The 26,104-nt window shown below is 50.0% G+C and overlaps 7 protein-coding genes across 7 annotated transcripts; 4 read left to right on the forward strand and 3 right to left on the reverse strand.

Moving 5' to 3' along the window:
* Nucleotides 1–1,027: 1,027 nt before the first annotated feature.
* N7520_001949 (NRPS-like enzyme) lies at nucleotides 1,028–4,293 on the forward strand (the record flags this gene model as incomplete). The annotated part of the gene is made up of 3 exons (XM_057135884.1): nucleotides 1,028–1,324; nucleotides 1,383–1,784; nucleotides 1,834–4,293. The coding sequence occupies 3 exons, from the start codon at nucleotides 1,028–1,030 to the stop codon at nucleotides 4,291–4,293; spliced, it is 3,159 nt and encodes a 1,052-aa protein (XP_057001820.1).
* Nucleotides 4,294–5,401: 1,108 nt separating this feature from the next.
* N7520_001950 (Zn(II)2Cys6 transcription factor domain-containing protein) lies at nucleotides 5,402–7,393 on the forward strand (the record flags this gene model as incomplete). Its single annotated transcript, XM_057135885.1, has 9 exons — nucleotides 5,402–5,412; nucleotides 5,463–5,491; nucleotides 5,538–5,732; nucleotides 5,782–6,065; nucleotides 6,112–6,379; nucleotides 6,432–6,899; nucleotides 6,950–7,053; nucleotides 7,099–7,198; nucleotides 7,257–7,393. The coding sequence occupies 9 exons, from the start codon at nucleotides 5,402–5,404 to the stop codon at nucleotides 7,391–7,393; spliced, it is 1,596 nt and encodes a 531-aa protein (XP_057001821.1).
* A 266-nt stretch (nucleotides 7,394–7,659) lies between these two features.
* Nucleotides 7,660–10,141, reverse strand: N7520_001951 (putative C6 transcription factor (War1); the record flags this gene model as incomplete). Its single annotated transcript, XM_057135886.1, has 3 exons — nucleotides 7,660–8,163; nucleotides 8,211–8,734; nucleotides 8,779–10,141. 3 exons carry the CDS (start codon nucleotides 10,139–10,141, stop codon nucleotides 7,660–7,662), a joined length of 2,391 nt encoding a protein of 796 aa, XP_057001822.1.
* A 603-nt stretch (nucleotides 10,142–10,744) lies between these two features.
* On the reverse strand, nucleotides 10,745–12,689 carry N7520_001952 (phosphatidylinositol-3-phosphate-binding ubiquitin-protein ligase; the record flags this gene model as incomplete). The annotated part of the gene is made up of 2 exons (XM_057135887.1): nucleotides 10,745–11,266; nucleotides 11,322–12,689. 2 exons carry the CDS (start codon nucleotides 12,687–12,689, stop codon nucleotides 10,745–10,747), a joined length of 1,890 nt encoding a protein of 629 aa, XP_057001823.1.
* A 1,250-nt stretch (nucleotides 12,690–13,939) lies between these two features.
* N7520_001953 (uncharacterized protein) lies at nucleotides 13,940–17,329 on the reverse strand (the record flags this gene model as incomplete). Its single annotated transcript, XM_057135888.1, has 2 exons — nucleotides 13,940–16,670; nucleotides 16,731–17,329. 2 exons carry the CDS (start codon nucleotides 17,327–17,329, stop codon nucleotides 13,940–13,942), a joined length of 3,330 nt encoding a protein of 1,109 aa, XP_057001824.1.
* A 3,061-nt stretch (nucleotides 17,330–20,390) lies between these two features.
* On the forward strand, nucleotides 20,391–24,184 carry N7520_001954 (uncharacterized protein; the record flags this gene model as incomplete). Its single annotated transcript, XM_057135889.1, has 4 exons — nucleotides 20,391–23,307; nucleotides 23,358–23,524; nucleotides 23,605–24,052; nucleotides 24,111–24,184. 4 exons carry the CDS (start codon nucleotides 20,391–20,393, stop codon nucleotides 24,182–24,184), a joined length of 3,606 nt encoding a protein of 1,201 aa, XP_057001825.1.
* Nucleotides 24,185–24,577: 393 nt separating this feature from the next.
* Nucleotides 24,578–25,621, forward strand: N7520_001955 (cystathionine gamma-synthase; the record flags this gene model as incomplete). Its single annotated transcript, XM_057135890.1, has 1 exon — nucleotides 24,578–25,621. The coding sequence occupies one exon, from the start codon at nucleotides 24,578–24,580 to the stop codon at nucleotides 25,619–25,621; it is 1,044 nt and encodes a 347-aa protein (XP_057001826.1).
* Between the last annotated feature and the right edge of the window lie 483 nt (nucleotides 25,622–26,104).

Genomic DNA, 26,104 nt, shown 5'->3' on the forward strand with positions numbered 1-26,104 from the left:
CTAAACTTGAAATTGATGTATTCCCCGCTCACGGGTCGACCCACGACCCACAAACCCACTGGCCCACCAATGTAGAGCTCGAAGCTCGCATTTCTTATCTGAACTTGCTAATTGTTGCTACAAATCAAAATTCATCGTTTCAGTTCCACAGATTTGGATAATTATTACTTTCTGAGCTCACAAATGCAAACTGAGCTAAGTCAACTGGGCTAAGTCAGCTGACTCGCTGACTCTTCCCCATTTTGCCGTGCCACAATATCACACCTAAGCTCGTTCCCATCTCAGCTCCAGCTTGTGTCAGGACGTCCTAATCAAATACCTTATTGCCATGTCTCTTAAATTCCAACTCACTATCATTTTCAACTAGAAGTGTACTTGAGTCAGACATGTTTGGTCTTGCGTCCTTCTCGCCCCTCTCGCCCTTCACGCCCGTTTCGGCCTTCCCGCCAATATGAAGTCGAGGCTCAATGGGTATGATCGCGGGCCAAGATGATACGTTTTGGGTAAACTGGACCCCTAAGTACAGCCTATACCACAGACACGGATGATTTGACAGGTATTAAATTAATGCCACTATCTAGCGCATCCTGGAACCCTGAACCGAATGGCCAAACCTTGACCAACACTGTCTGCGCAGATGTTCACAAGCTTTAAATGAATCGGGTGATACGCCATGGGAGCTCGGAAATTGACAATATCCATGGACACAGTCCAGAGATGATACGTCGTCTACGGCCGAGACTGTGAAACTATAATTGGAAAACTGCGGACAATTCAAGGTACGCAATCACTTTTCTTTATTCTCGTGCATTTTGAGCTAATGTATATAGACCAATGTAGCCTGATAGAAACTATTTCTGCCAAACCATTGGTCAGCCTGGGTTAACCCCTGTATATGAGCCGCAGTGTATTCTACTTTCGGACTTTTCTTTGTTCTTGTCCCGCCAGAACATCCCATCATTCTACCCACGTTTAAAATGGAGGCACACTGTCGCTATATTGTTTTATCATTGTCTTCTATTTCATTATGGCTGCCCAAGATACTTTCTTTGATCCCCGCAATCAGCTTATCCCAAATCTGGTTGACCATTATGCTGAAACCAAGCCTGATGCCATCTACGCCGAATATCCTGTCAACCCCATGACCTACGATGATGGGTACAAAGCCATCACCTACAAAGCCTTTGCAAACACCATCGATGGCATTGCGCACTGGCTAACGCAAACCTTGGGACCTGGCAACGGGGAGATATTGGCCTACTTAGGTCCAAATGATCTGCGTTACCCAGCTTTGGTTCTGGGCGCCGTCAAAGCTGGCTACTTGGTATGTTTTTTTTCAAAAAGAAATAACATCAACAAATCAATCATACTAACTACGATAGATATTTTTGACATCGCCCCGTAATAGTCCGGCCGCACACAAATCCCTATTTGAAAAGCTTAGCTGTGTCACACTCCTAGCGCCCGTGCCGCGACCACCTTCGTTTGCGGGTATTATGGGAGCCAACCAACTGAATGTCGTGGACGTCCCCGGTTTGGAAAAGCTCTTGACAACCGATTACCCACCTTTTGAATATTCGAAAACTTATCCGGACGCTGCCTCTGACCTAGTGGTGGTGCTTCACACTTCTGGGTCTACAGGGATCCCCAAGCCCGTTTTCTGGACTCATGGGACTGCCGTGCGCCATATGCGTATGCAAAGACTGGAGGCACCTCCAGGATGTCAGAGCCAAGATCAAAAAGGCTTTGGGAAGAGAATGTACTTGACATTGCCCCCATTCCACGTAAGCTTAACTTGGTGGAGATAATCGTGATAGGCACTAACATTTATAGGCCGCGGGAATTGGTTATATTCTCTTTATTGCGATGCCAGTCGATGTAACCCTTATCATGCCTATTGCCACTGGTCTTCCTTCTGCTGTCGGGCTTGTCACTGCGAGAAAGCAGACACCGTTCAAGTGGGCTGTTGTCCCGCCGTCGATTCTCCAGGAGTTGGCACAGGATCCTATGGCTCTGGACTACTGTAGTACGCACTTGGAGTATGTCAATTATTGCGGGGGAGATTTGCCGCAGGCAATTGGAAATAAAGTTGCGGCCAAGCTACCAGTGTTGAATGGATACGGCGCTTCTGAGATTGGAATGATCAATTTGATCCACTCGGCAGCCCGCGACCCCCTGACAGACTGGCGGTATCTTCAATTCCATCCAGAATTGGGAATGGAACATCACCATGTCTCTGGGGAGGAATACGAGGCGGTGATAATGCGCAGCCCAGAGCGGGAAGGTCACCAGATGTCATTCACTCTTTTCCCCGATCTTCAGGAATATCATACACGGGACCTGATGACTCCTCACCCCACGAAACCTGGTCTTTGGTGCCCATCATCCCGCCTGGATGATGTGATTGTTTTTCTTAATGGAGAGAAAACCAACCCTATTTCTATGGAACAACATATCGTCGCCGCTAACCCGGAGATCACCGGGTGTCTGGTTGCAGGCGCCCAACGCTTCCAAGCTGCGCTTCTCGTGGAGCTGGGCGATAAACCGCTTAACATGAGTGACCACGCTGCGATGATAGAGAAGATCTGGCCAAGCATAGAGGAGGCTAATGGCTCAAGTCCAGCTCATGCGCGGATCACCAAAAGCCATATTCTCTTTACGTCATCTAATAAGCCGATGGTCCGCACGGCCAAGGGAACTGTACAACGCTCTGGCTCACTGGCACTGTATGCGGATGAGCTTGACATTCTCTACGCCAATGTGGATAGGCTGACTCAAGTTGATATGAGCCAACCAGCCGGTCCAGGCGGGGTAGATGATGCTACGAAGGTGGCAGAGTATATCAGGGAATCGATCCTGGGAATCACGGGCTGGAAAGATAATGTGTCTGATGAGGAGAATTGGTTTCAGCTTGGATTCGACTCTTTGCAAGTTATCACGGCTACCCGTGTGTTGAGGCAGGGTCTTAATCTTCCTACGCTCACGCCGAATGTGATTTATTTACATCCAACCATAGCGAAGTTGACTCATGCGCTTCAGAATCTTCACCAGGATAGCCTGAAGTCTACCGAGGCTAAGAACCAAGCGCTGATTCACGAACGGGATAAGCTGTTACAGGAGCTGGTTGGACAGATTAAGCCACCTCAGGCTCAGCGCCCTGAAGCGTCCGAAGTCCAGACTGTTATTCTGACTGGGTCTACCGGACAGCTGGGTACATATCTGCTCGACACACTGCTGAAGAACCCCGCGGTAGGGCATGTGTACTGTCTTAGCAGAGATGACTGGGCTCGCGATCGGCAAAAAGAGCGCAGGACGACCTACGGACTCGACCCGGTAGATGAGGCACGGGTTACCTTTTGGAAAGCAGATCTTACCGAGGCAGACTTGGGACTGCGGCCCACGCAGTTTAAACAATTACAACAAGCAGCGACACTGATCATTCATAATGCCTGGACCGTCAACTTCAACCTATCGCTAGCTTATTTCAAGCCGCATCTAACCGGCATGATAAACCTCATCAACTTCACCGGTCAAGCCACCTACGCCCCACATCTATTTTTCATCTCCTCGATTAGCTCAACGATGGGCCACCACACTGAAACCGGCCTGACCCCCGAGACGATCATCACAACCAAGGTCCCAGCGCCAAACGGCTACGCCACTAGTAAGTATATCGGCGAGCACTTACTCCATTACGCAGGCCAACAAGGATTCAATTCCGCGTTCGCCCGCGTAGGCCAGATTGCCGGACCGATCCGTTCTCGTGGACTGTGGAATAAATCAGAGTGGCTCCCCAGTCTAGTGCTGAGTTCAATATTCCTAAATGCTCTCCCAGAGACGCTAGGCACTCTCGGCCGCGTGGACTGGGTCCCGATCGACCTTCTCGCCGAGATCCTTGTTGATCTGGCTCTCATCCAGAACATCGGGGTTAGCGTCTATCACCCGGTGAACTTACACCCACTATCTTGGAAGGACATTCGCCCCGCTATCGCCACCACACTTAGGGGTCTGGAGAGGACGGTGGAGACCATCCCGGCGCAGGAATGGATTCTTCGTATTCATCGAGATATCGCACTTGCTGGCCATAAGGGGGCCGAGGGGTTATGGATTGGACTTAAGCAGAACCCTGCTGCTAAGCTGTTGGGATTCTTTGAGGAGGTCATGGGTCAGGCAGAGGCTAGGAATGAATTGGATGTGCGGGGAACTGGATTGGTTAGCGAGAAATTACGAGCAGTGGATGCCATCAAACCGGAGTGGATCGAGAAATGGGTGCAGGAGTGGATAAATAGCTAGATTAGTAACAACCTCGGAATAAGCTTGTGAATGCATGCTCAAGAGATTAATGAATACTCCAATGTTTCTTTATCTCGGAGGAGTTGACTTAAAAAGGCAGGTGTATCACTCGGCATCTGCTTCCCGGGCGAACGCATCAACTCAGGCTAAAATCCCACCTGGGAATAACTCTATTTTTTTTGTCGGACAACAGGGCAAATCACGGCATCGGGATCCAACGTGGGGGTCGGGTTTTGGCACGATCGACAGGGTTCGACGGGTCTGGAGTACGCCATCCACGGGCCTATAAAATTACGAATCCGAGCGGATTGATTCTGGGCTTCCCTGACTGGTGCGAATTGCCCCCACTGAGCGGGATTTGCTAGATGATCCGGCCTCGCCGGTCCAATCAGTGAATGATCGAGGTTGACTTTGGGGTTCCGTGCCACATAAAACTCGAGAGCTTGGATCAGGTACTCTCCAATGCCACGCGTAAAAGCTTAAAAGGGCATGTCGGTGAGGATGGGAATGTGGATATACTCCCGTGGTTACTAGTTAACTAGTGTCTAGACTGATGCTTGTTACCTTCAACTATACCGTACCTAAACCTAAGTGAGGTTAGTTATTCGGATCCGATACTTAAAAATCCCATTTAATTGGGGAACTCGGGCATTCCCTGTTTCATATCATTGATAAAACTTGAAACGTACAACTTTTGGTCATTGATTATCGTTGATGATTTTCATTGGTAATACGATGAGTGATTAATCATCAATTTCTCGCTTGTTTTTACCGATACAAGCCGCTCGGTCGTTTCACTTTCGGGAACGATCGGTCCTAAGGGGGGAAAAGTCTGTTTTATGCCTCAAGAGATATTTAAGATGAAAGAAAAAAAAAAAACATCTGAGCTTGCACATCTCTGTGGGGGCGTTGTATTGAAGGCGAATGATGGGCCACGTTGGCCTTTTTTTAACTTATCAAACTCCACTTCTCCAATTCCCAAACCTACTTATTCTTACCCCAATATCCACATCCAAATACCCAACAACCTTTGATACATATACGGGATGCCGATGCTTTTTCCCCCTTCTAGAACCTTTCCGTGTACGAACATCTTGACCCCTGCGTAATGAGGGGATGGTTAGTTCTCTCCCATTTAAGAACATAAGCTGGTCCTAACATTGTCTCAGCCTCACGTGTCGTCTGCGCCATCTGAAATGTGTGTCATCTGTCTAGACCTATCACGTATACACTAACCATTTCAGGTGATAAAACCGCGACCAAATGTTTGCGCTGTCAACGATCTGGCCGCGAATGTATTCCAGCCCCTGGAAAATCAGAAGAGGTCTCATTCCGTCATGGTCAAAACCCTTCTTTACGAGGGAAGGGGCCCCCGAGGTACGGTGAGAGCGATCTCGCTTTCCCTAATGACCAAACCTGGGTTGAAACCTCGTCCGAGTGTAAGTGGCGGTCAACCGAATGAGCTAATAACATACTAACATCCCACAGATTCCTTCAAAGATGAGACCGACCAGACAGCCGCGGAGTATTTCGTCGTTCCCGTAACCGGGCACCAAACAGTCTCCCGCTCATCATCTGAAGCACGCTCATCGCCTTCATCCGTGGACCCTTTGTCCGGAACCAGCACAGTCGTCCTGCCATATCTAGCAGACTCACAGGCTATATCGCGGTCTGCATCGGAACATTCACTAGCCCCGATCGGGCAACCAAGACTCGAAAATGTAAATGAGGCCTACCTCCTCCGACATTTCCAGCGACATCTAGCTGACTGGGTGCGTTCATCTTGCCCCATCATTCGCCTCTATCTAATCCGTCTAGCTCGATGCCGGTGATCCTGATCGCCACTTCTCCGCTGATGTCGCCAGGCGTGCCACCCAGTCGCCACTTCTACTCTACGCCTGTGTAGCCGTGGCGGCCTGTCACCTCTCGCGCACAGCAAACACCGTTTCTCCTGAAGTGGCAGATAGTTATCACGAGCGCTGCATCTCCATCATGCTCCCCGTCCTCGATAAACCTGATTTCGACATCGGGATCGATATCCTTCTCAGCTCGACGGTGATTCTCCGCTTTTTCGAACAGATCTCATGTAACTCCCCTACCCTCCACCCATGGATATGAAAATGTTACTAATTGAATAGCTCACACCCCCTCCAATGACCCGCAGCGCCACCTCCTCGCAGGCTCAGTCTACATCAGCTCTCATGTCGACTGCGCAATAAGCGGCAGTCTCGCTTCGGCTTCATTCTGGGTCTTTGTAATCCAAGATATTCAGTTCGCGCTCACATACCAGAAATGTCTCCGACTAACCTTTGCGCCATTCGACGACCGGCTGCGTAAGTGGTGGGAGTCCAAACCTGTCCTCAGCGATGGGGACTGGGTAAATCGTGCGATTTGGTTATTAGCCGAGACGATCGATTTCTGCTATAACGTTTCAGGACGCAATTATGGAGGGAGGTTGGGTGTTGAGGGTGAGATTGCGCTCAAGAAGAGAATTCGGGATTGGGAGATTGGGAGGTCGGAGGCTTTTACACCCTTGCATGTTTCGCCACCTGATCCGGCGAGGGGGAAGCCTTTTCCCGTTGTTTGGTATACTAGTTTGGTGCATTGTGAGTGTGACTTGGATGAGTGTTGTTGCTGGTGCTAATATTTGGCCTAGCTACTGCGATGCAGCATGTTTGTCTTGCCAAGGCGCTTATGTTGATTCGGGAATATGAGCTTCAGGATCGAATGTGCTCGAGGGAAGAGAGGGTGCAGTTAAAGGTATGGAAGAATATGCTGTTCAAAGACCTGTCTAATGTGAAACAGGAACAAGTAACCGAAAATCTGGACTACCTATTCGGGATTGCCCTCTCCGCGGATGATGAGCCATCTTTACGAATCATGGCCTGCCATGCTCTATGTGCTTGTACGTCTTTATCATCTCATTCAAGATATTGGCTGTTCTGACTATCTCATTCCTACAGGTAGCGCATATATCGACGACCCCATCGCGCAAAACTTGTTATTCGATCTCCTACGTCGCACGGAGCGGGAAAATGGATGGCCATGGGCTTATGTTGAGCAACGCATTTTGCACACATGGCAAGGGGGTTCACGATGAATTAATTCGGAGAACTATTTTTATCTTGTTATATACCCATACTTGCAGCGAAGAATGGTCCGCGATCGCGGATCTTATCCAATTTACGAAGTTTGACATAATTAACGATATCGTAGAGTCAATTCGAGTTTATGCGTATCTCTTCCAAGGACTGTAGGCATCCATGTGGGTATGTATGTATAGACAGGTCGGGTGGTATGTGACAAACCTATGTAACGCCAATGAATAACAAATACTGTAGCCCTACCTAGGCCAGGGCTTGTTTATTAAAACTGGAAGTTTCCATCAAAAGGAAATGGAAAAGATAGCAGCCCGTTACCCATCAAATTCTCCAATACAATAGGCAGATTCGGATCGAAAGGCGCTTCTATCGGTAACTCGGGCATCCCTATCGACTCCCCCATCGGCTGCCCAAGGGTCATATTCCCTACGCCTGATATTTGTGGATCTGGCATCTGGGGATACTGGCTCGCGGACATAGTGTATGGTTGGGACGGGTTCGGCGGGAAGGGTTGATAGAATGATCTTTCCCCCATGCCTGAGTCGTGTGATCTTGTAGACATTTGGGGTGTGAAAGGTGCCGGGGACCAGTGTGTAGATTCTACGGTTCCATAAGTCGTAGCCGGGGTTGCCGACTTGTGAGCCATGTCTTGCCTTAGGTTTGGTGTGTAGATAGATCCTTGATTGGAATTTGATCGGTTCTTTGTATTGTGTGGATCACCCATGGCTAGATCGCTGAGGATGTGCAATGGTGTATTGCCCTGTCTTGCCTGTTGACATGTTAATCGGACCCTATGTGCGCGTTGATGATACTTACGGGTTTATTTTCCCTTGGATGATGCGGTTCGGAGCCAAATATTTCTCCTAGCTCTGGGGCATTCTCCCTTTTCTTGAGGAACCAGTTTCGTAACATCATGATGATATTCCCGAACTTATTTGCCACCCTGCCACCATCGAGAGCCGCAGCTGCCCGGTAGTGATCGATGATTCGGTTAAGGTAGTATTCCACCTTTAGGCTTTGTACGTCGATCACCTGACCAATTTGGGAATCGGGGGCAGTGACAAGGGAGTAGATTTTGATTAGGCTGACAACTGGGTATGCAGTCCGACCCAGGGCCATTGTGGGTAAATACCTCACTCTGTCCACATCAATACTGAGGATCGTGTCGAAGGACTTGTGAATAGAATTGAGACAGGATGTTAAAGCTTCAATAACCGGTGACATGGCTGGAGATAGAGTTTGCCCGGGGGAGCTGAGAAATATGCTCTCCCGGCAGTCAACTCCCATGGCGCTTTCGTGCACGAAGAGATGTAGTGTATGATATGTGTGGGATAGTATCGCTATGAAGGTTAGAGATGTTTATAGAGTATGAATGTAGACTTACGGGTCCAGAATTCTTGGGGAATATCCCTCTGGTACTGGGCAAGTTGATTTGCGAACGCCTTGATAGTGTACCGCACTTTGCTGTCTGTAAATGAGACAATCGACTGTGTGTCATCTATGGTGAGCTGCAAGCCCGCTTGTTCCATAATCCATCCGAGCTTCGCCCACCAGACGACCTTGCGATCCGACGGGAGGGCATCGGGGTGATTTTCCAATATCTGAAGACACTCATCCATGTACGGCTGCCATCGCACCATCGGTATCCGTCTCAAAGCCATCGCCAATTGAATTCCCATGAAGTGACAGGCCACCCATGTGCGTCTTGCTTCGGGGCTGTTCAAGTCTGCATTCGTTGCAACCTTCTTCTTTATGATGATATCGCGAATGCGAACAATTTTTTGATCGCCGATGGATCGACAATTCAAGCCCAATTCCATAGCTACCACAACAGCCATATGGGCCAACTGATAGAATTTCAGCTCATCCAGGTTATCAGGCGTCATATACCATAGGGAAGTGACGAGGAGAGCTTGAACTATCTCCAGGGATTTGCGACCCCTAACGACGACTTGATCCGCAATCAGTCGATAACTTTCATCTATTAAGGTCATCTGTATTTCTTTTTTGACAGTCCCCACCGCGACACCGATGATGGCAAGAAAGAGTGTCGGTTTCTCTCGGCGCACATCACCCATCGTCGTGCCCGGGAGAAACACAACAAAGGACATATCATATGCCATATCGGTGACAAAGACATTGAAAGCGGCTTGAGCGGTATCTATATCGATCAAGCCTCTATCAATCACATCCAGAAATTCATTCCCAGCACTGGGCTTAAGCTCAGGCGGGGTCTGTCTAGCAGGCTGTTTCGGGATTTGCTCCGCAGACGGACTGTTAGGACGGGGATACTGGGCAACCAAAAACCCATCATGTTTCCGCTTGTTCCCAGCCCCATTAGGCTCTTCGCGCAACCATCTCGAGGACTGCGCTCGGCTCGGCTGCGACTGGCTCGCGGCCAACTGTGTATGATGCGATGCTTGAAGTGTAGCAGTCAAAGCATCGATTTTCCGCTCCAATTCCGTAACCCGGCTATCAGTCTTCTTCTGGCGCTTGCGGGTTGGCGCAGTAACAACACATTGCCGACGTGCTTTAGCGCACCGTTTACAGGCGCCATCAGGGCCCGACGGGTCCGGATCGCATCGAACTTTCAATTGGCGGCATGGCTCGCAGGCCCGCGGTCGCTTGATTTCTTCCGTCGACTGATTATCCGGTTCGGTGGAGGGCGTCTTTGCATGCAGACCCAGATCAAAGGCCCGCGCTCCATGCGACTCAGATAAATGTGTTGGTTCTGGGTAGTCGGTCATGGTGTGGTTCGGGACGGGACCGGTCACTGTAATCCCCGGGATTCAGGAGGGCCCACCGATCGGCGATTTGATGATGGGCCACTATTGACCTGGATCTTCGAGGATCGAAGCCTCTGCAATGATTTTGATTGGATAGCGAGGGCTTATTTGGTTGCCCCTGCAATGTGGGTGATGTTTACCTTTGTTCACGGGTGTGGGGGAGTAGGACGGAGAACGGGGAAAGATAAGCCCCGACACCGATCAATGCAGGCTGCCAGGGTGGTGCAGTCAGGATCAGAATTCAAAGAAGTGTGGGTGACATCATGAAGCCACTAACTTTAGAAAAATTAGTTAGCTGTGTGAATGCGCTGGCTTTCTAGAAGATGAAGCAAGTCCAATTCGCTTTGATGCATTTTGGCGTCATTGACACGTGACCTAGACGTATAGACGATACAGACATAATCATGTTTACCATGTTGTTGCTACTCTGACATAATTATACATCCTTTACCAGGGTTACTTTAAGATAGAAGCTAGAGCAGGCTGGTCAAGCAAACAATCGCATTATGCGGGGATATCAAGAAATATAGCAAACAAATTAGCACAAGAATGGAGCCCCAGCCACTATGCCACCTTGTGCACTGGGCACTCCATCTTGTGCACGAACCAATCCAGTATGCAATGCTTGTGAAACTTGCACAAGCATTCCAGTCGGACTAACACATCTCCACCCTCGTAATCCACCATGCAGATGGTGCATTCGGCGGTACCTCCATCCTCGCCAATGCAATCCTTCTCTGTGGCGGTGAACTCGACCATTCGAGACACAGGTGGCAGAGGAGGTGGTGCTGGACCCCGGCGAGCAGAGGAAGCGGGCTGCGCAGCAGCCGGGGCACCGTAATTATCGATACACTGCCGAATGTGCGCCTCACGCGCCTCTAGCGTCTGCTCGCTACTGAGGTCGGGAAATCTTCGCCCGCAGATGGGGCAGAGATCCTGCTCGCAAGTAGCCGAGCGTCGGCGGGAGCTGGTCAGATCGAAGGGATGTTGGTCTCCCCTTCCATCGCGACTCTGTCGCCTATTGGTATTCACCCGCAGGAATTCGGGGCTTTCGTGGCGGGGACCTTGAATTGGGGAGTTCTCGGCCTGTACATTGTTAGATCAAAGGAACACTTAGTATCGCACCAGGGTCGCAACTTACCGACTCGCTAGAGAAGCGATTTCCCATGCTGGATGGCAAGGAATGGCTGGTGCGGTGGCCTCGCGTCCGTCCATAGCCTAGTGGGTTGGGGTTCGGGTCTGGTACACAGGGATTGCAGAGGCGGACTTCCTCTCCTCCACCGAGAGCAGGATTGATCGCCGCTGATATTTGAACTGGATCCTCTTCAGTCAAATCCACGATTTGACGCGGTGGAGTAGGAGAGAGGTCTGGCAACTGAGAGGACTCAGGCGGGCGGACAATATACTGCCTTGGGATAGTAATTCGGTGTGGGGAGCATGAGGCACACACCACCCGACCACACTTCCGGCAGTGATGCTTTCGATACCAAAAGCTGAACACCGTCCCGCAAATTGGGCAGTCTGTCACCTCCGCATCGGGCTGCCATCGCGGTAAATTCGTCTCAATGTCGCCTTCGTCTGCGGTTCTCAATGCTTCTGCCAAAGTCTGTGTCTCCGTTGACCCACCAAAGAAAGCACGCAAAGTTCTCTCATCGGTCCCTGATGCCTGCCAACCAACTCCCAAGGAACGTTCACTTCTAGTGCTCCTAATAGCATCGGACTGCCCTTGTGCCCTTCCTGACTGATGATACTGATGATAAAGATCCACATCCCGTAGGCTGGAGGAATGGAGTCTGCGCGGAGGACGCACGATGGCCGAAACTGGCAGTGGCATACGTGCATCAGGGGGACCTTGTCTACTGCCTCGGGAGATTGCAGATCCAGTTATGGACAGTGAATCATCATTTCCGTGACCGACAGACGAACCAGCATCTGGAGGAGAAGAAGTGATATCGATCGCTGTTGCATATGATGAACCCGGGTCATCCGAACCAGAATTTCCCCTCGATGGTCCGACCATGGAGAGTGATCGATGTGGTAAGTTGGGTTGGGTGCCGAGTCTTGCCAAGTCCCCAGAACGTGCGCGTTGTAGTCGATCGTGATTGCCTGTGTTGGTCAAGCGTCTTTTGCGGTCTATGGCTGGATGACTCGGTAGCGCTCGCTGTCCAGGAGTGAGAGTATGGTATGATGTGCGTGTTTCTTGATTTGCCGATCCAGCGGTATTTTGATGTGTAATAAGCACTTCAAAATTACCTCTATCCTCATTTCCATCATTGTTTTCAACCAGTCTTCTGCTGCTTCCTGGCATCATTTCTGAGTCACCGGTAGCATCACTGTGCATCCTCAATCCGGTCACTGTGATCTTCATTTGGTCGTCGCTTTCAGGGCTGCTAGATATATGTACTGGGTCGGTATCCAGACCGTCATCTCTGTTGCACCTTCTACCAATATTCTTGCCACCAGGGCTATTCGCAAGCGGGCTCGACGACGCGGTGCTATAACCGGACATTTCGGTTCCTTTCGGCCAGGAAAATGTCTCTGTCAATATATACCATGAACCGCCGATCGTGTGACGAAGTTCTGGTGTGAGCCACCATTAAATCTTTTCGGAACTAAATGGATTCTTCCTGTTTAAGCCGGATGATCAGCCCCGGTGAACCGTGATCACAGCAGATGCTGCACCATGGCGGTCGGAGATGGACCAGAGCCTCACAGTCAAGACAATTCCAAGGTCTCGTGACACCAAAATGCGCGTTCTATAAGACGATAAGGATGTCTGTTCGCAATAACCAAGTATTTTGAAAGGATATAGACGTAATCTCAAGCAGTTCACCTACCCAAGAGGGTCTTTGTGGCGTGGCCAAACAAGGAGAGCAGATGCAGGAGAAATGAAGCCCAAATAATGGAGGCACCTTATCGGTGGGTCCAGGCGGTAGTGGATGGCAAAACTGGGCCGGTTATCTCGGCTACGTCACTATGCTCGATTGTACCTTCTATAGCTTCGAGGGATCTTTTATATCACACTGCGGTTAATCTGTTACTTTGAGCTGTTGTTCGACTATGAGGTAAAGGGCCTATCAATTTCAATTCCAAATATTCACTTTGATTTCAATCTAGTATCCAGACATACTGCCTGGGCATATGGGATTAGAGACTTTCTACACTATATCTCCTACGTTCTTTCCTATCGTATGAGTTAGATAGCTGAAGGCTTTTCCAAGGGGCTTTTCAATATAATAAGCAAAAAGCTGAAAAAAAAGAAAAGGGAAGTAGAGGGAGGAAAGAAAAGACTAAATAGCCTCAGGAGTCTAACGAAGTCCACGGTGTATGCTAAATAGAGGGGTTGACCAAGCTTCAAATCCTAAGGCTATATCTCTATTATTACAATTCCATGATGACTGATGCACAATTTACAACTTGAATACCTAGGAAGGAAAACAGTAAGCGAGACTACCCACCAGTACCAATAAACCACTTTGTATAGTGTGGAGCATAGTACAGGTATCAGGGTTGTTATGGATTAAAGCTAACCGGGAATATTAAGTTCAGCTCAGTTCAGTTCAGGGGCACCCATATTTGAATCAAACGCCTTGCAGCAATTTTTGCAAAGGAAAAAGGCAGAAATGGCAATAAAGAAATTCGTCACTGTGGCATCAATGATCCGGAATTTGAGACAGACAATACAGTGGATAAGAGGTAGTTGGGGAGGGAGAGAGACGGAGAGTATAGGGGTGATTTTGAATGTACGCCATTGGAGGCTTATTGTTCATTTTGTAAATGTTCATCAACTAGCTCGGCTTGGCTGCCGGCAAAAGATGGTTCGTCGGGGCTTGCTTGGTGAATGTTATCTTGTGTGCGATGTTTAGCGACGTAGCCCAGACTGGAGGGTCGTTCGGTGCGTACTCCATCACGGCCGGTTCTGTGACTGGAAGTCATTGAGCCGGATGTAGATGCAACGGACAGGCCCCTATCCCGGGATGGCGAGCTGTTACCACTAAAGGGTAACCGTGCTGTAGTTGGGGACTCGGGTCGCAGGTGGTCGGAATGAGCCTCTGTGCTGGCTCTTGATTGAGAAGCCTCAGTCACCGCAGATAGAACCCCTGAAATATCTTCACCGTCTTTTTCAGATGCGGCTCGCGAGTGACGAGACCCAGATCGACTTGCTAGCTCAATACCGATGCCGCCAACAGTCGCCGGTCCTTGCTCATCGCCCGACTTTCTGGCTTCGCGGTCACGTTCAGAGTCACGGTATGCTCCCTCGCCTGAATATGCCTCTGCATCTGCATCCCCAGCTTCTGGATCCTCTGGATCATCGTGGTAGGGCTCATTATAATCGCGTTGCGGGAACAGGCCAGGCGGAGGTGCTCGAGCACTTCGGACCACCTCGAAACCCTTGCCTTTATCCTTGGTCTTACCCTGGAACATATTCCGGAACCAGCCTGTGGCCGATGAAACGGGGCCAGTGGGATCTGCTGGGCCAGTCTTCAACTTGCGAGTGCCAGTATGGGAGAGTGGTGGCCCACGGACTCGGTAATAAAAGTCAACTTCACGTACAGCATAGTCCGTTCGCTGCGGTGAATCATCCATTTCCATATCATCCTTGGGGGCAGGTAGATACGCAGGGACTGGTGTGTCTCGGCCTGAGTCATCTACGATGTCCTCCTCTGTGCCAACTCGACTTGGCTTCATGAAGGTTCTGGAACTTCGCTTGCTCCTATCTCCGGTACTGGGACGACGTGTGCGTCGGCCCGGTCTTGGGGGCCGGTAGTACGGATCTCGCGGGGATGCCGCCATAAAAGTACTACTGCTTGGGGAGCTAGCAGGGAATCCAGCTCCAGTATAAGCAGTAGGGGATTGCGCGATCAGGTTTGCACTTGTGGCACGACTGTGTCCACCATGTGAGCTAGCATAATCCAAGATTGCACTGGTGCGGCCCTCACTCGCTGTCGCACGATTCAGCAGCAGGGCCGAACTTCCTGACAAACTGCGGGCTCGTGAGCCTTCAAACTGAGATGACAGGCGCTCGTCGACATTGGCCAACATAGCCGCCTCGGATCCCATGCTCTGTCGGGTGAGATCACGTCGTGGAACGCGCCTTGACAACTGACGCTTGCCGAAAACCTTCACTAGACCACCACGGGTGGCACCACCAGCACCAGCTAATCGTGCTAGAACTTCGATCAAAGTCTGTAGAGCGCTGAGAAAGAAGCCAAAAATGAGGACCAAGGCATGCAGCACGAGGATCACATAGCCGATCCAGCCACGTGACGATTGGGACATGGTGAGGGACGGGACGAAGACCACACTTAGAACGATGGTAAGAAATCGGATGAATGAAAACAGGCACTGGTAGAGGTTCATGTGCGTCGGTCCAGGGAAAGGTCGGAACGCGATTATTGTAAGCACAGATACCACTTCGCAGATGGCTAGCAATACAACCTGGGCAATACCCGAGGGCTGTAAAGCACCAATGGCCACACCACGCGCGATGTTGAGGACGATCGGGACCGCAGCAAAGGCCGCCGCATCATCACAGTACGTATTGTAGAGTGGCCCGTATAACAAAACCGTGGGAAGGTCATCAAAGAGATGGGACTTGGGTCGAGTGGACACAATGACCCGGATGAACCAGATGGCGAAGCAGATCAGTATGATTATCACGATTGCAGCCAATGCAACACTCTGGGCAGGAGATCCCTGCGCTGTGACAAGCTGGAAAAAGGAGAGCGAAATGATGGGAAGAAGGAAGTAGTTGAAGACAATCCGTATGATGTTTCCCACTGTGAATGGCATATTCTTGGCGCGTAGATCCTGCTCAGTGCTATGTGCCAGCTCACGATGCACCCAGCGGAAGGCGAAGCCCAGTTGGATAAGAAGGGCAATGATTCCCAAGATCACCAGAAGCCAGATGATCATTCCCGGCCAAATATCCTGTTTGGTGGTCATTCCAACCAGCTGGCTCATGCGATCCAAGCCATATGAGCCATTGACTGCATATACACCATCGACAATTGGGTTGTTACCCCCGGGATTGACAAAGCTCTGGTTGAACATGAGAACGGACCAAGATCCATGACTCACGGCGGGCTGGAAGAAGCCTGGGTAATCCAATGACAAGGAACCCGTTAGCACCACGAATTGGATATATTGCAGACAATCAGCAAATCCCGGCGTGACCAATCGCAGGATATCCTCATCACGGCCGTAATTGCTGGTCCAACGGAATATATCAGTCGTGCCCCATGGAGTGTACATGGCTGCGGTGACCGTCCCAATAGCAACCAAAATCAAAATAGCCAAAGGTACATATGCCAGTGCGTTTTTCAGAAGCGAGCCGAAGTCCGGTGTAATCGGAACGGTTATGCACCCCAGCATGTCCGCCGCTGCATCTCCGGATCGGATGATGAAGCTTGGGGTAATCGTCGAGAATCGGTAGGTAGAGAGCATATCATGTTCGACGGAAAATGCGCGAAGGGTTCTCGGGTCGCTCCTAAAATAAAGATGATGCGTTAGACCTTATTCAAATGCTGCGAATGGAACATATCCTTACAAATTGTAGTGGAACACCGGCCCTAGCGGGCAGTCGCCCTGAACCAAAGACGTGCAAAACCTCGAAGCGTTGTGAAAAGCAGAGAAGCTCAAGACATCGAATGCGGTCAACAGCGTGCTGTACTTGTAATTCGTGCTATCCAGGTCCACGATTTTGCCCTCGGTGACATTGGGGTTATTCCAAGAGGCATCATCCTCGGAGGGATAATCCGTTGTCTGGTCCGCCGTGCCCGATACATTTCCATAAACTGTGACATTCAACGGACGTAGAGGGTCGCTCAGATTGAACCAAACGCCGACATCGAGCGGTACATATTGCAGCTTTAACGGGTTAGAGTCGAGGGTCGCCTTGCTTAAACAGTTTTCGAAGGTGAGTAATGCGGCAGCAGCCGGCGATGCCAGCGAGAACAGACACAGCACCACTATCCACCAGCTGTAGCGCCACACATACGCGTCTCGCCTTTGTTTGGAAGTGTCCCTCGATTGTCGTCGAGCGACCGACAAATCGCGTCGCTCGCATTTGGTTGCATGCGGTTCAAGTAAAGAAACCGCATCATTCCGGTCAGTCGAATCGTGACACATCTCGAGTGTCTCGGACATCCGGGATGACCTCCTAGGGGAGGTCAGCCCCCGTTGGTGATCGAATCCACGTTGTGTTGACAATCGGGAGGGTGGGAAGGGGTTTCGCCCGGTATTTTTTCCCCCTCAATATCCACCTCTCTCGCTCACGCAATGTTGCCGATCCAAAAAATCGGGGAGAAAGTCAGGACCCAGGTGAATAGGGAAAGGGTTGGATGAATGTGGACTCGGGATTGGAGAAAGAGGGGATTGGCGGGAAGAGAGTTGTAAGTCGGGCCCCTAGTGAGGTTCGGCAGTAAAAAACTTCCCAAGTTAACTTGTACCTGGGGATACAATGAAGGTTTAGGGGGGGAAAACAATTTCAAAGCAAATGACATAAATTGTTTACAAAATTTTGGCAAAAGAGAAAAAGAAGAAAATCGAACTAACGAGATTTACCTAACTTGCTGCGCCTTCCAAGGTTAGTAAACTAGTGGAGTTTGGGCTGACTACACGACTTCGTTACATTTGTCCCGATTACCTCCTAGTAATATACAAATAGAAAATAGCATTGTACGCCTTAAGTCAATAATATGCCCCGCTTTTTATAATTCCAGTAGAAGCTGGAGATTTCAAACTGTTATACTTATCCCTCGCGTAATCCATTGGCAATGTGGCTTCCCTCAATGAGCTCTTAAAAAGCACCACAGAGGCACATGGACTCATGGAAGATATCCTTGAAAAGAAAAGTGGTTTCAGTCGATCTCTCGGCTGTGCGCTCCAGTGTCTCACTTACCATTTCCACACTTTCCAAGCTTCTCTTTCCCCTTTTTGTCGAGCAGGAACCGTGTAGAAACGGGTACTGATGAGACATAGCTTCATTTTTAGCCCAGAAGTATGGTTCATGTGGGTAACTGTCAATGATCACTGGTAGAGTCTCAGGGTATCTGTGGAGTGATTGCATTGTGGCTGAACAGGGCTTGGTGCAACAGCATGAGCTACTGTAGTGGTTTGCCTAATTGGTAGATTTGAGCGCTCCGATCCCGGTAGCTTATCCCCGGCAATGGTCGGCAAAGGAAGAAAGGGGATTCAAAGTATAGACTATATGGAATCTGACATTTGGACAATTTACAAATCTAGCCCAATCCGAGGCTCCTATAAATCATGCAAGTCACGGTAATTCATTCAATTGGTTGACCAGGTCAAAGTACTTACCAAAGCCAGTATGTCTGTAGGTCTGATTACTTCAAAGAGATTGTTCATTCTAGGACCTGGAATGGACAACACCTAATAAGTGTATATAAGTCGATCTCCCTGATCATGCTGTATCTCCGAAGTAGAACAAAATCTCCTTGCCAGTTTGTAGAGCCATGTGGGTATGCAGGGGTTCCCTAAATGAACTGGTGAAGCTTGTTTGTAATGAATCTTCCGATTGCGACCGATTTTGATCCTGAACTTCTAGGCGATCGTGGTTTCAATTGAACTGAACATCCCTGCAGATCGTTCCCCACCAAAGGAGATATGGCGATGAACCCAGATTAGTAGATGATATTCACATATTCGGATATTCGGATATTCAGTAAATTGTGTCATCAAGAATCGTTAGTTCTAGCCCTGATGCCTGTTATTTTCCGTGTCGCAGCTTAAATAACCTGTAATCCACCAGCTCAATCCAGGGCGCGACGCAGGTTGCGGGGTGGCTTGACGATCATTGCAGTGGAACTGGAGTCGGTAGAAAATACTCATTTGACGATAGTATCAAACATTCGGGTCAAGTGGGCGTAAAATGGCGTCTAGGGTATAATTAGAAGCCACCCTCCCTGAGCGTACGTACCATCGCTAAGCGCATGGTCCACTTGGTTCGAGAATGTAGCGGTGACTTGGCCCCCACTGACAGCGACCTTTATTTTGAAGAGTATAAATATCCAAGCCCCTCGCAGGTCGGCGAATCGGGAATCGGATTGGCTGGTAGGGATCGCATGCCCATTCTTGAATCCCCTGCATATGATGTCGGGACGACGAAAAGGGGAAGCCGGATACCTTAGAGCATTTGATCAATTACCAGATTAGAGAGCATACAGTCAATCAGTCCGGGTCACAATAAGCTATAACATACGTCCATTCCATATGATTTTAGCCAGCCAATTCAAGTCAGCATCCCGCAAACCAATAATTGTTGATCAATCGTGATTCCTTGAGAACGGAAATCTTTGGGACTGATAACTCGTCAGCGGGACCCGCTGCCCCTCTGTCGTGACCTAAATGGGCTTAGATCGGTTTCACGTTGAGACCCGGTTTGAATAATTGATTTGATTGGTTGAAGAAAAGGTCGGTGATTCGAACAATGATAAAGCACTGGACCTCCTGTTCTTTCTGGGAGAAGCGGGCTGTTGTGTTAGTGCGTTACACTCTCCGTAAGAGACGTATACCAAAGCTATATATAACATTTCAAGTCGTATATGTCATCAAAGAGAAGAATGATATAGCCAATCGACTTCCACGTAACATTCAAAGGGGGTCCACTAGTACAAATATTGGTACTTGCGGAGTACCTTCCTCTTAACATAAAGATAATTAATGTCATGTCTAATTTCTCTTGTATCCACTGGAATACTTGAAACCCCAGACATTAAGTTGTCTGATTTCCCCGACTTCTGCTGGCTGGTCCAGTTTTATTATCAATTTATCTAGTTTGGTTGTTCAAAGTAACCCCCTAACTAAACCCCCAAAGCCAAAATCCGACGATCGTTACTCCACCAGCTGGTTAACTCCATCTCTCAACGAGAGCGAGCTATCTTTCTGGGCATGCACGGGCGCTACCATTGACACCCCTCCTTCGCTCCTTGCCCTTTCTTGATTCTATCATATTCCCACCTTCCCCGTTACTTGACACAGGCTTGTCCTCTCCCCGCTTTCCTTATCGCAACTTCACTCAGGGTCCGTTGAACCCCCTGTCGATCCTTTACTTCTCTTTGGGGAGAGGGGGAAAACGATCTTTTGGATCGAGGACTGGCTTCCTCGTATCAGTTGATTGAGAAACCTGCGATGCGCATAGAGTCCACACTATTGCGCCCGACTACACTTTGGACTTCACTTTGTCGACATGCCTGCCGATGACCCTTTTGCTTTCCTGCCTGTCGAGCAGCCTAAGCCAATGAAGAAGACCTCCCTATGGCGAGAGAAGCTGTTCTCCAAAGATAAGAACAAGGGTGCTGTGCCGGACAAACAAATCGAAGACTTCCTTGCCTCCAATCGCCCCCGAGCTGAACCTCCTATCACGACCAAGGGAGATCCCAGTCAACCCCCGCCCACGGTCTCCACTCATCGACTTTCCTCCTCACACGATGTCTCCAATGCGCCAACACAAACACAAACACCACCGCAATCGCGACCCCAACCCCAACCACCGTCTGCGACCGAGACCTATGTCGCCTTCAGCCCCATAGACAAAGCTCAACCCCAGTACCCCCAGAAACCTCAGCCACCCCCACAATTGTCCCGGAGCAAGACCCAACGAAAACACAAGGGACTTCAAGTTGGCTTCTCCGATCGAGGGCCGGAGGTAATTGGGGAAGGAGGGGATGAATCGGAAACCCCCACCATCGAGATCTCATGGTCTCGTCAACGGAGCCGCGATCGACTGGAAGAACCTAAGCGAGCACCGTCGCGCTCCCCGAACCTGTCAAGAGATCTACCCAATCTGCGGGTGAACACATCGCTAGACGATGACGAGTCAGACTTACCGCAGGACCTGAAGAGTGGAACATCGCCGAGCCGGCCGCTAGTCGAAAGCTCCAGCGATGCAGACCTCCTGAATACTCTCCACATAAGCCAACCTGGCTCCCGCCTATCATTCCGGGGGACAGAATCACATAAGTTTGCTGAGCGGGTGCGAAATCAGATGCAGGTGGAGGAAGCGCGCGCGTTGCACAATCGGTATGACGATGGCTCATCCCCGGTGGATGATGATGACTATGATGACCTCTCGAGCCCAATTCAGCGATCACATAGTGCCCACAGTCACAGTCCCCATAGCACTCATGAGTCAGAATCCGTCTATGAGAACCCCGTCTCGTATACACCTGACGCACCCTCCGTCAAATCGATCATCCACTCGATTCGAAACCCTCCAAGCCCAACTGTCAATCGCACTGCTCCCAATCTCAGCCCAGTCGACCCGCGACTCCCCTCACAACTAAAACCTGGAAGCCCCGATAAAGTCGTGCCGACACCACCCAAGTTTCCTCCACAAGCGGCTCCAGCTGCCCCTCAGGTTTCCCAGGTTCATCCCCAGACTCCCTCACAGACCCTTGTCCGGGAACCTTCAACAAGAAACAAACCGGGTCCAAATGAGGCGAGTCGCGAACCGTCGCGAGGCCCTCAACAGCCCAAATTCTCGCTGCGGAATGTGGCTGCTCAAGTCGGTGATACCGCGTTTGCAGATTTCAAAACTTACGTGGCCCGATACGACAGTCTTCTACGACTTGCTGCGGAGAGCGTGAAACCGTTGATGGAAACATCCTTGGCGGAATGGATTCGGGCCGCGCTTTGGTGGTTTTTGCGTGGGAAAACAAGATTGGAGACCTACGCGCGCACTCGAGCCAATTGCCCTCCTAACTATGCGAAACAGGCCATAATAGACCTTGGGAAAGCACTCTGGATCAACGAAAATATCGTACCGAGTCATTCCGAAGTCTCACGATATGGCCAGCAAATGGGTATTGATGCTCTGTTGGCAGTTGCAAGCACGACAGGCGATAAGGAAATGGTGGATATGCTCAGTCTGCACCAAACTATCCTGAATCATTTGCGGTCGCTTTCTATGTCGATAAAGCGTAATAATATCATTGCTCTCATCGATGAAGAGGATGCGTCTCCTGGTCACTTAGACACTAGTGTCTGGTTACGCTATCCGTTTTTCGCGCCAGATGTGTCGGCGGTGCTATCCGGATCGGTAACGAGGTCGATGTTGGCTGACAAACCGAGCAAGACACCGAGTATGGTATACATGATGCCTCTGGGAGACACGGCTCGTTCTTTCAGCTATGGCAGCATGTTCGTGCAGGCCACTGTGAGCTCCAGCGAGGACGAAGGCCAACAGTATGCCATGCCGTGCTGCCTTTCCATCATTCGAGAACGGACAGATTGGTACGTGTACGCGGCAATCACCAGCCAAAGCCAGCTTGTCAATGTCATGATTCAAGGTGATCGCAAACAAGGGCCTACTTGGGAAGATGTGGAATGGCAGGTCCGTACCAACTCCATGCGAGTCAAACTTCCTCGTGGATTTGAACTGGATGTCATGTTCAAAGAGGAGGATTTCAAAACACTATGGAACATCGTCAAGTACACCCAAAAATCAGAAGCGAGCCTTGCTCCAGAGGCGGGCGAGACTGTTGCATATGAAAATACCTTGAAAGTGTTCCAGTACATGGACCCTGGAACTTCCAAGGCTTTCCCACCCGAGCCATTGGAACGTTGTCGGATTCGCTTGTTCGAGCGATCGGTAACAATCACGGAAGGTACTGGATCGCGAAATGCGCACCGTGGATTCCGATTGACCGTCCTGACAAGCCCCAAGGTGAAGACACTGAGCAACGTAAAGCATGTCCTAGCTCATGGAGCGCCTGTGGTATTCGGGCTTTTGAGAGGAAAGGATGGGTCACCTGCATTCCTTCTCAAGGTCACGGAAGACGGCCGGACAAGATCTATGCTCTTGACTTTCCACGATGTTGAAGAACGCACCAAAATGCACGCCATCTTATTAGGCATGATGCCGCGCGAGTTGGAGTCCAAGGGCCGTGAAATTCCTCTTCGGTCATATGCTATCGAGCAGCCGGCAGACCAAGCGAGCGGTCGCCCAGCTGTCACCCACCTACAGTTTCCAGCTGGAAATGTCTTTGTTATTGATCAAACACACTCGTATGTAGATCATGGCTATGGATCAACCATTCTGTCGGAGAACTTGCGGGCATTCGTGGCTACGGAATGGGGATCTGTCACGGATCGCATCAATTTAGGTAAGCAATACTTTATTGAACGTTTGCACCACATGCTAACTTTCCGCCAGGACCTGGAGAGCTGAAGATTGGCCTGGATGTCAGTCGAAAAACTGGAATGAGCTTGTTCCGACCAGCACAGCAGGATCTGACAGTCGCACTGGCGGACAATCTCATTAAGCCAGAACTACCGGGTGAAGTAGCAGGCTTCCTTGAGAAGATCACTACGCAGCCAATGGTTCGTCGGCTAGAGTTTGCTTCAATGAATGGTATGCCGTTCCCCATGCTTCCAACGTCACCCACTCACAATTCTGTTAGATCTCCATTCCTTTCAAGAAGCGGTCACTGGGTTCCGTGTTGTCTATGACGGGTAAGTTGGACCCGAAACCTGCTATTTGGACTGCGCTTATCATGATCAGAAATGCTTCCTGTTTCGCCATCTCTCGCCGTCGCAGCGTTGTTCCGATCTACAAGAAATGGGAGGCCAACCTTGCGCGAATCCAGATTGTGAAGCAAGAGAAGATCTTCCAACTGATCGCGTTCTTTTCGGACTTCCAGCATGGCACCTGCATGAATTTTATACTTAAGGGCACCGACCATATCGAGTCCTTTGGCCGGTCTGGCAAGTTCGGGATACGCATTGTGGATGCCAAATTCGCACTTCCAAAGAAGGATGACGACCCAGCCTCCAATTTCGTTTGTCTGGACATGCCCGAGTATCCAATTGAACATGACGACCTCACCATTACGTTCGATTCGGAGATTGGTATGCTACCTTGGGACCTTAGGATCCCTCAGGACAGATAATGCTAACAATTCTTTAGATCGTACCAACTTCAAGGTGGCTTTACCTGGATCCGTGCGTGAGCCATCTCGAATGGCATCACTGCGAAGATGATTGTCTTTACCCCTTACACCTACTTTTTCATTACAAGTCGCACCTTTCCCCGTTTTTTACTCCAACGTCCAACATCGATTCCCCACGCCACGTGACCGATTACGTGATCCCCCCTCCTTCCCCCTCAAACTCATTTTCGCTTTTGCTTGTATCATAGCTCCGCGTTTCGCCTTCCTGTGCATACAATTCCCCAGAACATAGCTTAACCATGTTTCACATTGGCACCTCCACGCGCTCCTTGCACGCGGATGATGGACTGAATGTCGTTTCCGATGTGGCCCCTCCTATGCACGTGTCTACTACTTTCCGTTACTCTGATGATCCCGCCGCATTAGTGCCAGTGGCAGATCTTAGCCATGTATGTTACAGTTGCTACGATATGCGGACTTGATAATGACAACGGCTCAGACCGAAATCGATCCAACCTCACATATCTACTCCCGCATCTCGACACCTAACCCTACCCGTTTTGAAATTATTCTCTCCAGCCTTCTAAATGGCACTGCAATCAGCTACTCATCAGGTCTTTCTGCCCTCCATGCAGCATTGACCTTGCTCAACCCCCGTCACATCTCAGTTGGTGAAGGATACCACGGCTGCCATGGTGTGATCGCCCTCTTCACCCGCCTCACCGGTCTCCAGAAGCTCGCCCTCGACTGTCCCGCCGACCAACTCGAAGCCGGGGATGTCATCCTCCTAGAAACCCCTCTCAACCCCAAGGGCACAGCCTACGATATCGCGTCTTTCGCCCAAAAAGCGCACTCCCGCGGTGCCTACCTTATTGTCGACAGCACATTCGCCCCACCCGGCTTACAAGATCCCTTCCTTTGGGGCGCCGATCTAGTCATGCACTCCGGCTCGAAATACTTCGGCGGCCACAGCGACGTCCTTTGTGGTGTCCTCGCAACCCAAAACAAGGAATGGTCCACCCAACTCTTCCAAGACCGCGTTTTTCTCGGTAGTGTAATGGGTAACATGGAATCATGGCTTGGTGTCCGCTCCCTCCGCACATTAGAAGTCCGCGTCCAGCGCCAATGCGATAATGCCGCGAAACTCATCCAGTGGCTCGATACTACTCTCCATTCTCCAAACCCTGTGCCTGGAAGCGACGAAGCTGTTGTCCAGGGTGCATTGGGCGAAGTCTTCCATGCTAGCTTGCAGGATGGAGGTGATTGGTTGAAGAAGCAGATGCCTAATGGGTTCGGTCCTGTGTTTTCTATCTGTATGAAAGAGGAGGAGCTGGCGAAAGCTCTTCCTTCAAAATTGCACTATTTCCAGCATGCTACTAGTCTTGGTGGTGTGGAGTCGCTTATTGAGTGGCGCACATTGTCCGATGCGTCTGTTGATAGGAAGTTGCTGCGGGTCAGTATTGGTCTGGAGAATTGGGAGGATCTGAGGAATGATTTCCTCCAGGCTTTCAAATCCTTGTGCAAATAGAGCTTTATTTTCATTAGGTATAGAGCATATATTATCTGGACATATGGCTCCCGACTACGTCTGGATACTGGACTCCTTGAACACTGAAGACACTGTTTATAGTATTGAATCTAGACTCCTTAAGGATCGAAGATGTTATTTCACTAATCAACAAGCTGCTATTCACGCCCTACTGGCCTTCAATATATGCCATTCACCTTCACACCTTTGCACGTCTTCATGTGCCCTTGAAAAACAAGAAGAGGTCTCCTCCGATGCGTGAGATCTTTCCTTCTTCCATACCTCTACCACCGCTAATCACATCTTTTTTTGGTGCAGTAAGGAGGATTTGATCCCATCTTACCCCCAGCCAACCACCAATTACCCACATACCGTTGGCTTTCAACTTGTCTCTTGTTCCTATACCTTCATGGTGTCCACATGCCTTTCAGCCTGCTAGTGTCCTCGGTGGCATTGTAGTAAGCACCATCATGCCGGGTGAGT

Source organism: Penicillium odoratum (genome assembly GCF_028828045.1).
Source record: "Penicillium odoratum strain IBT 22623 chromosome Unknown utg000001l_segment0_segment0, whole genome shotgun sequence".
Taxonomy (NCBI): Eukaryota; Fungi; Ascomycota; class Eurotiomycetes; order Eurotiales; family Aspergillaceae; genus Penicillium; species Penicillium odoratum.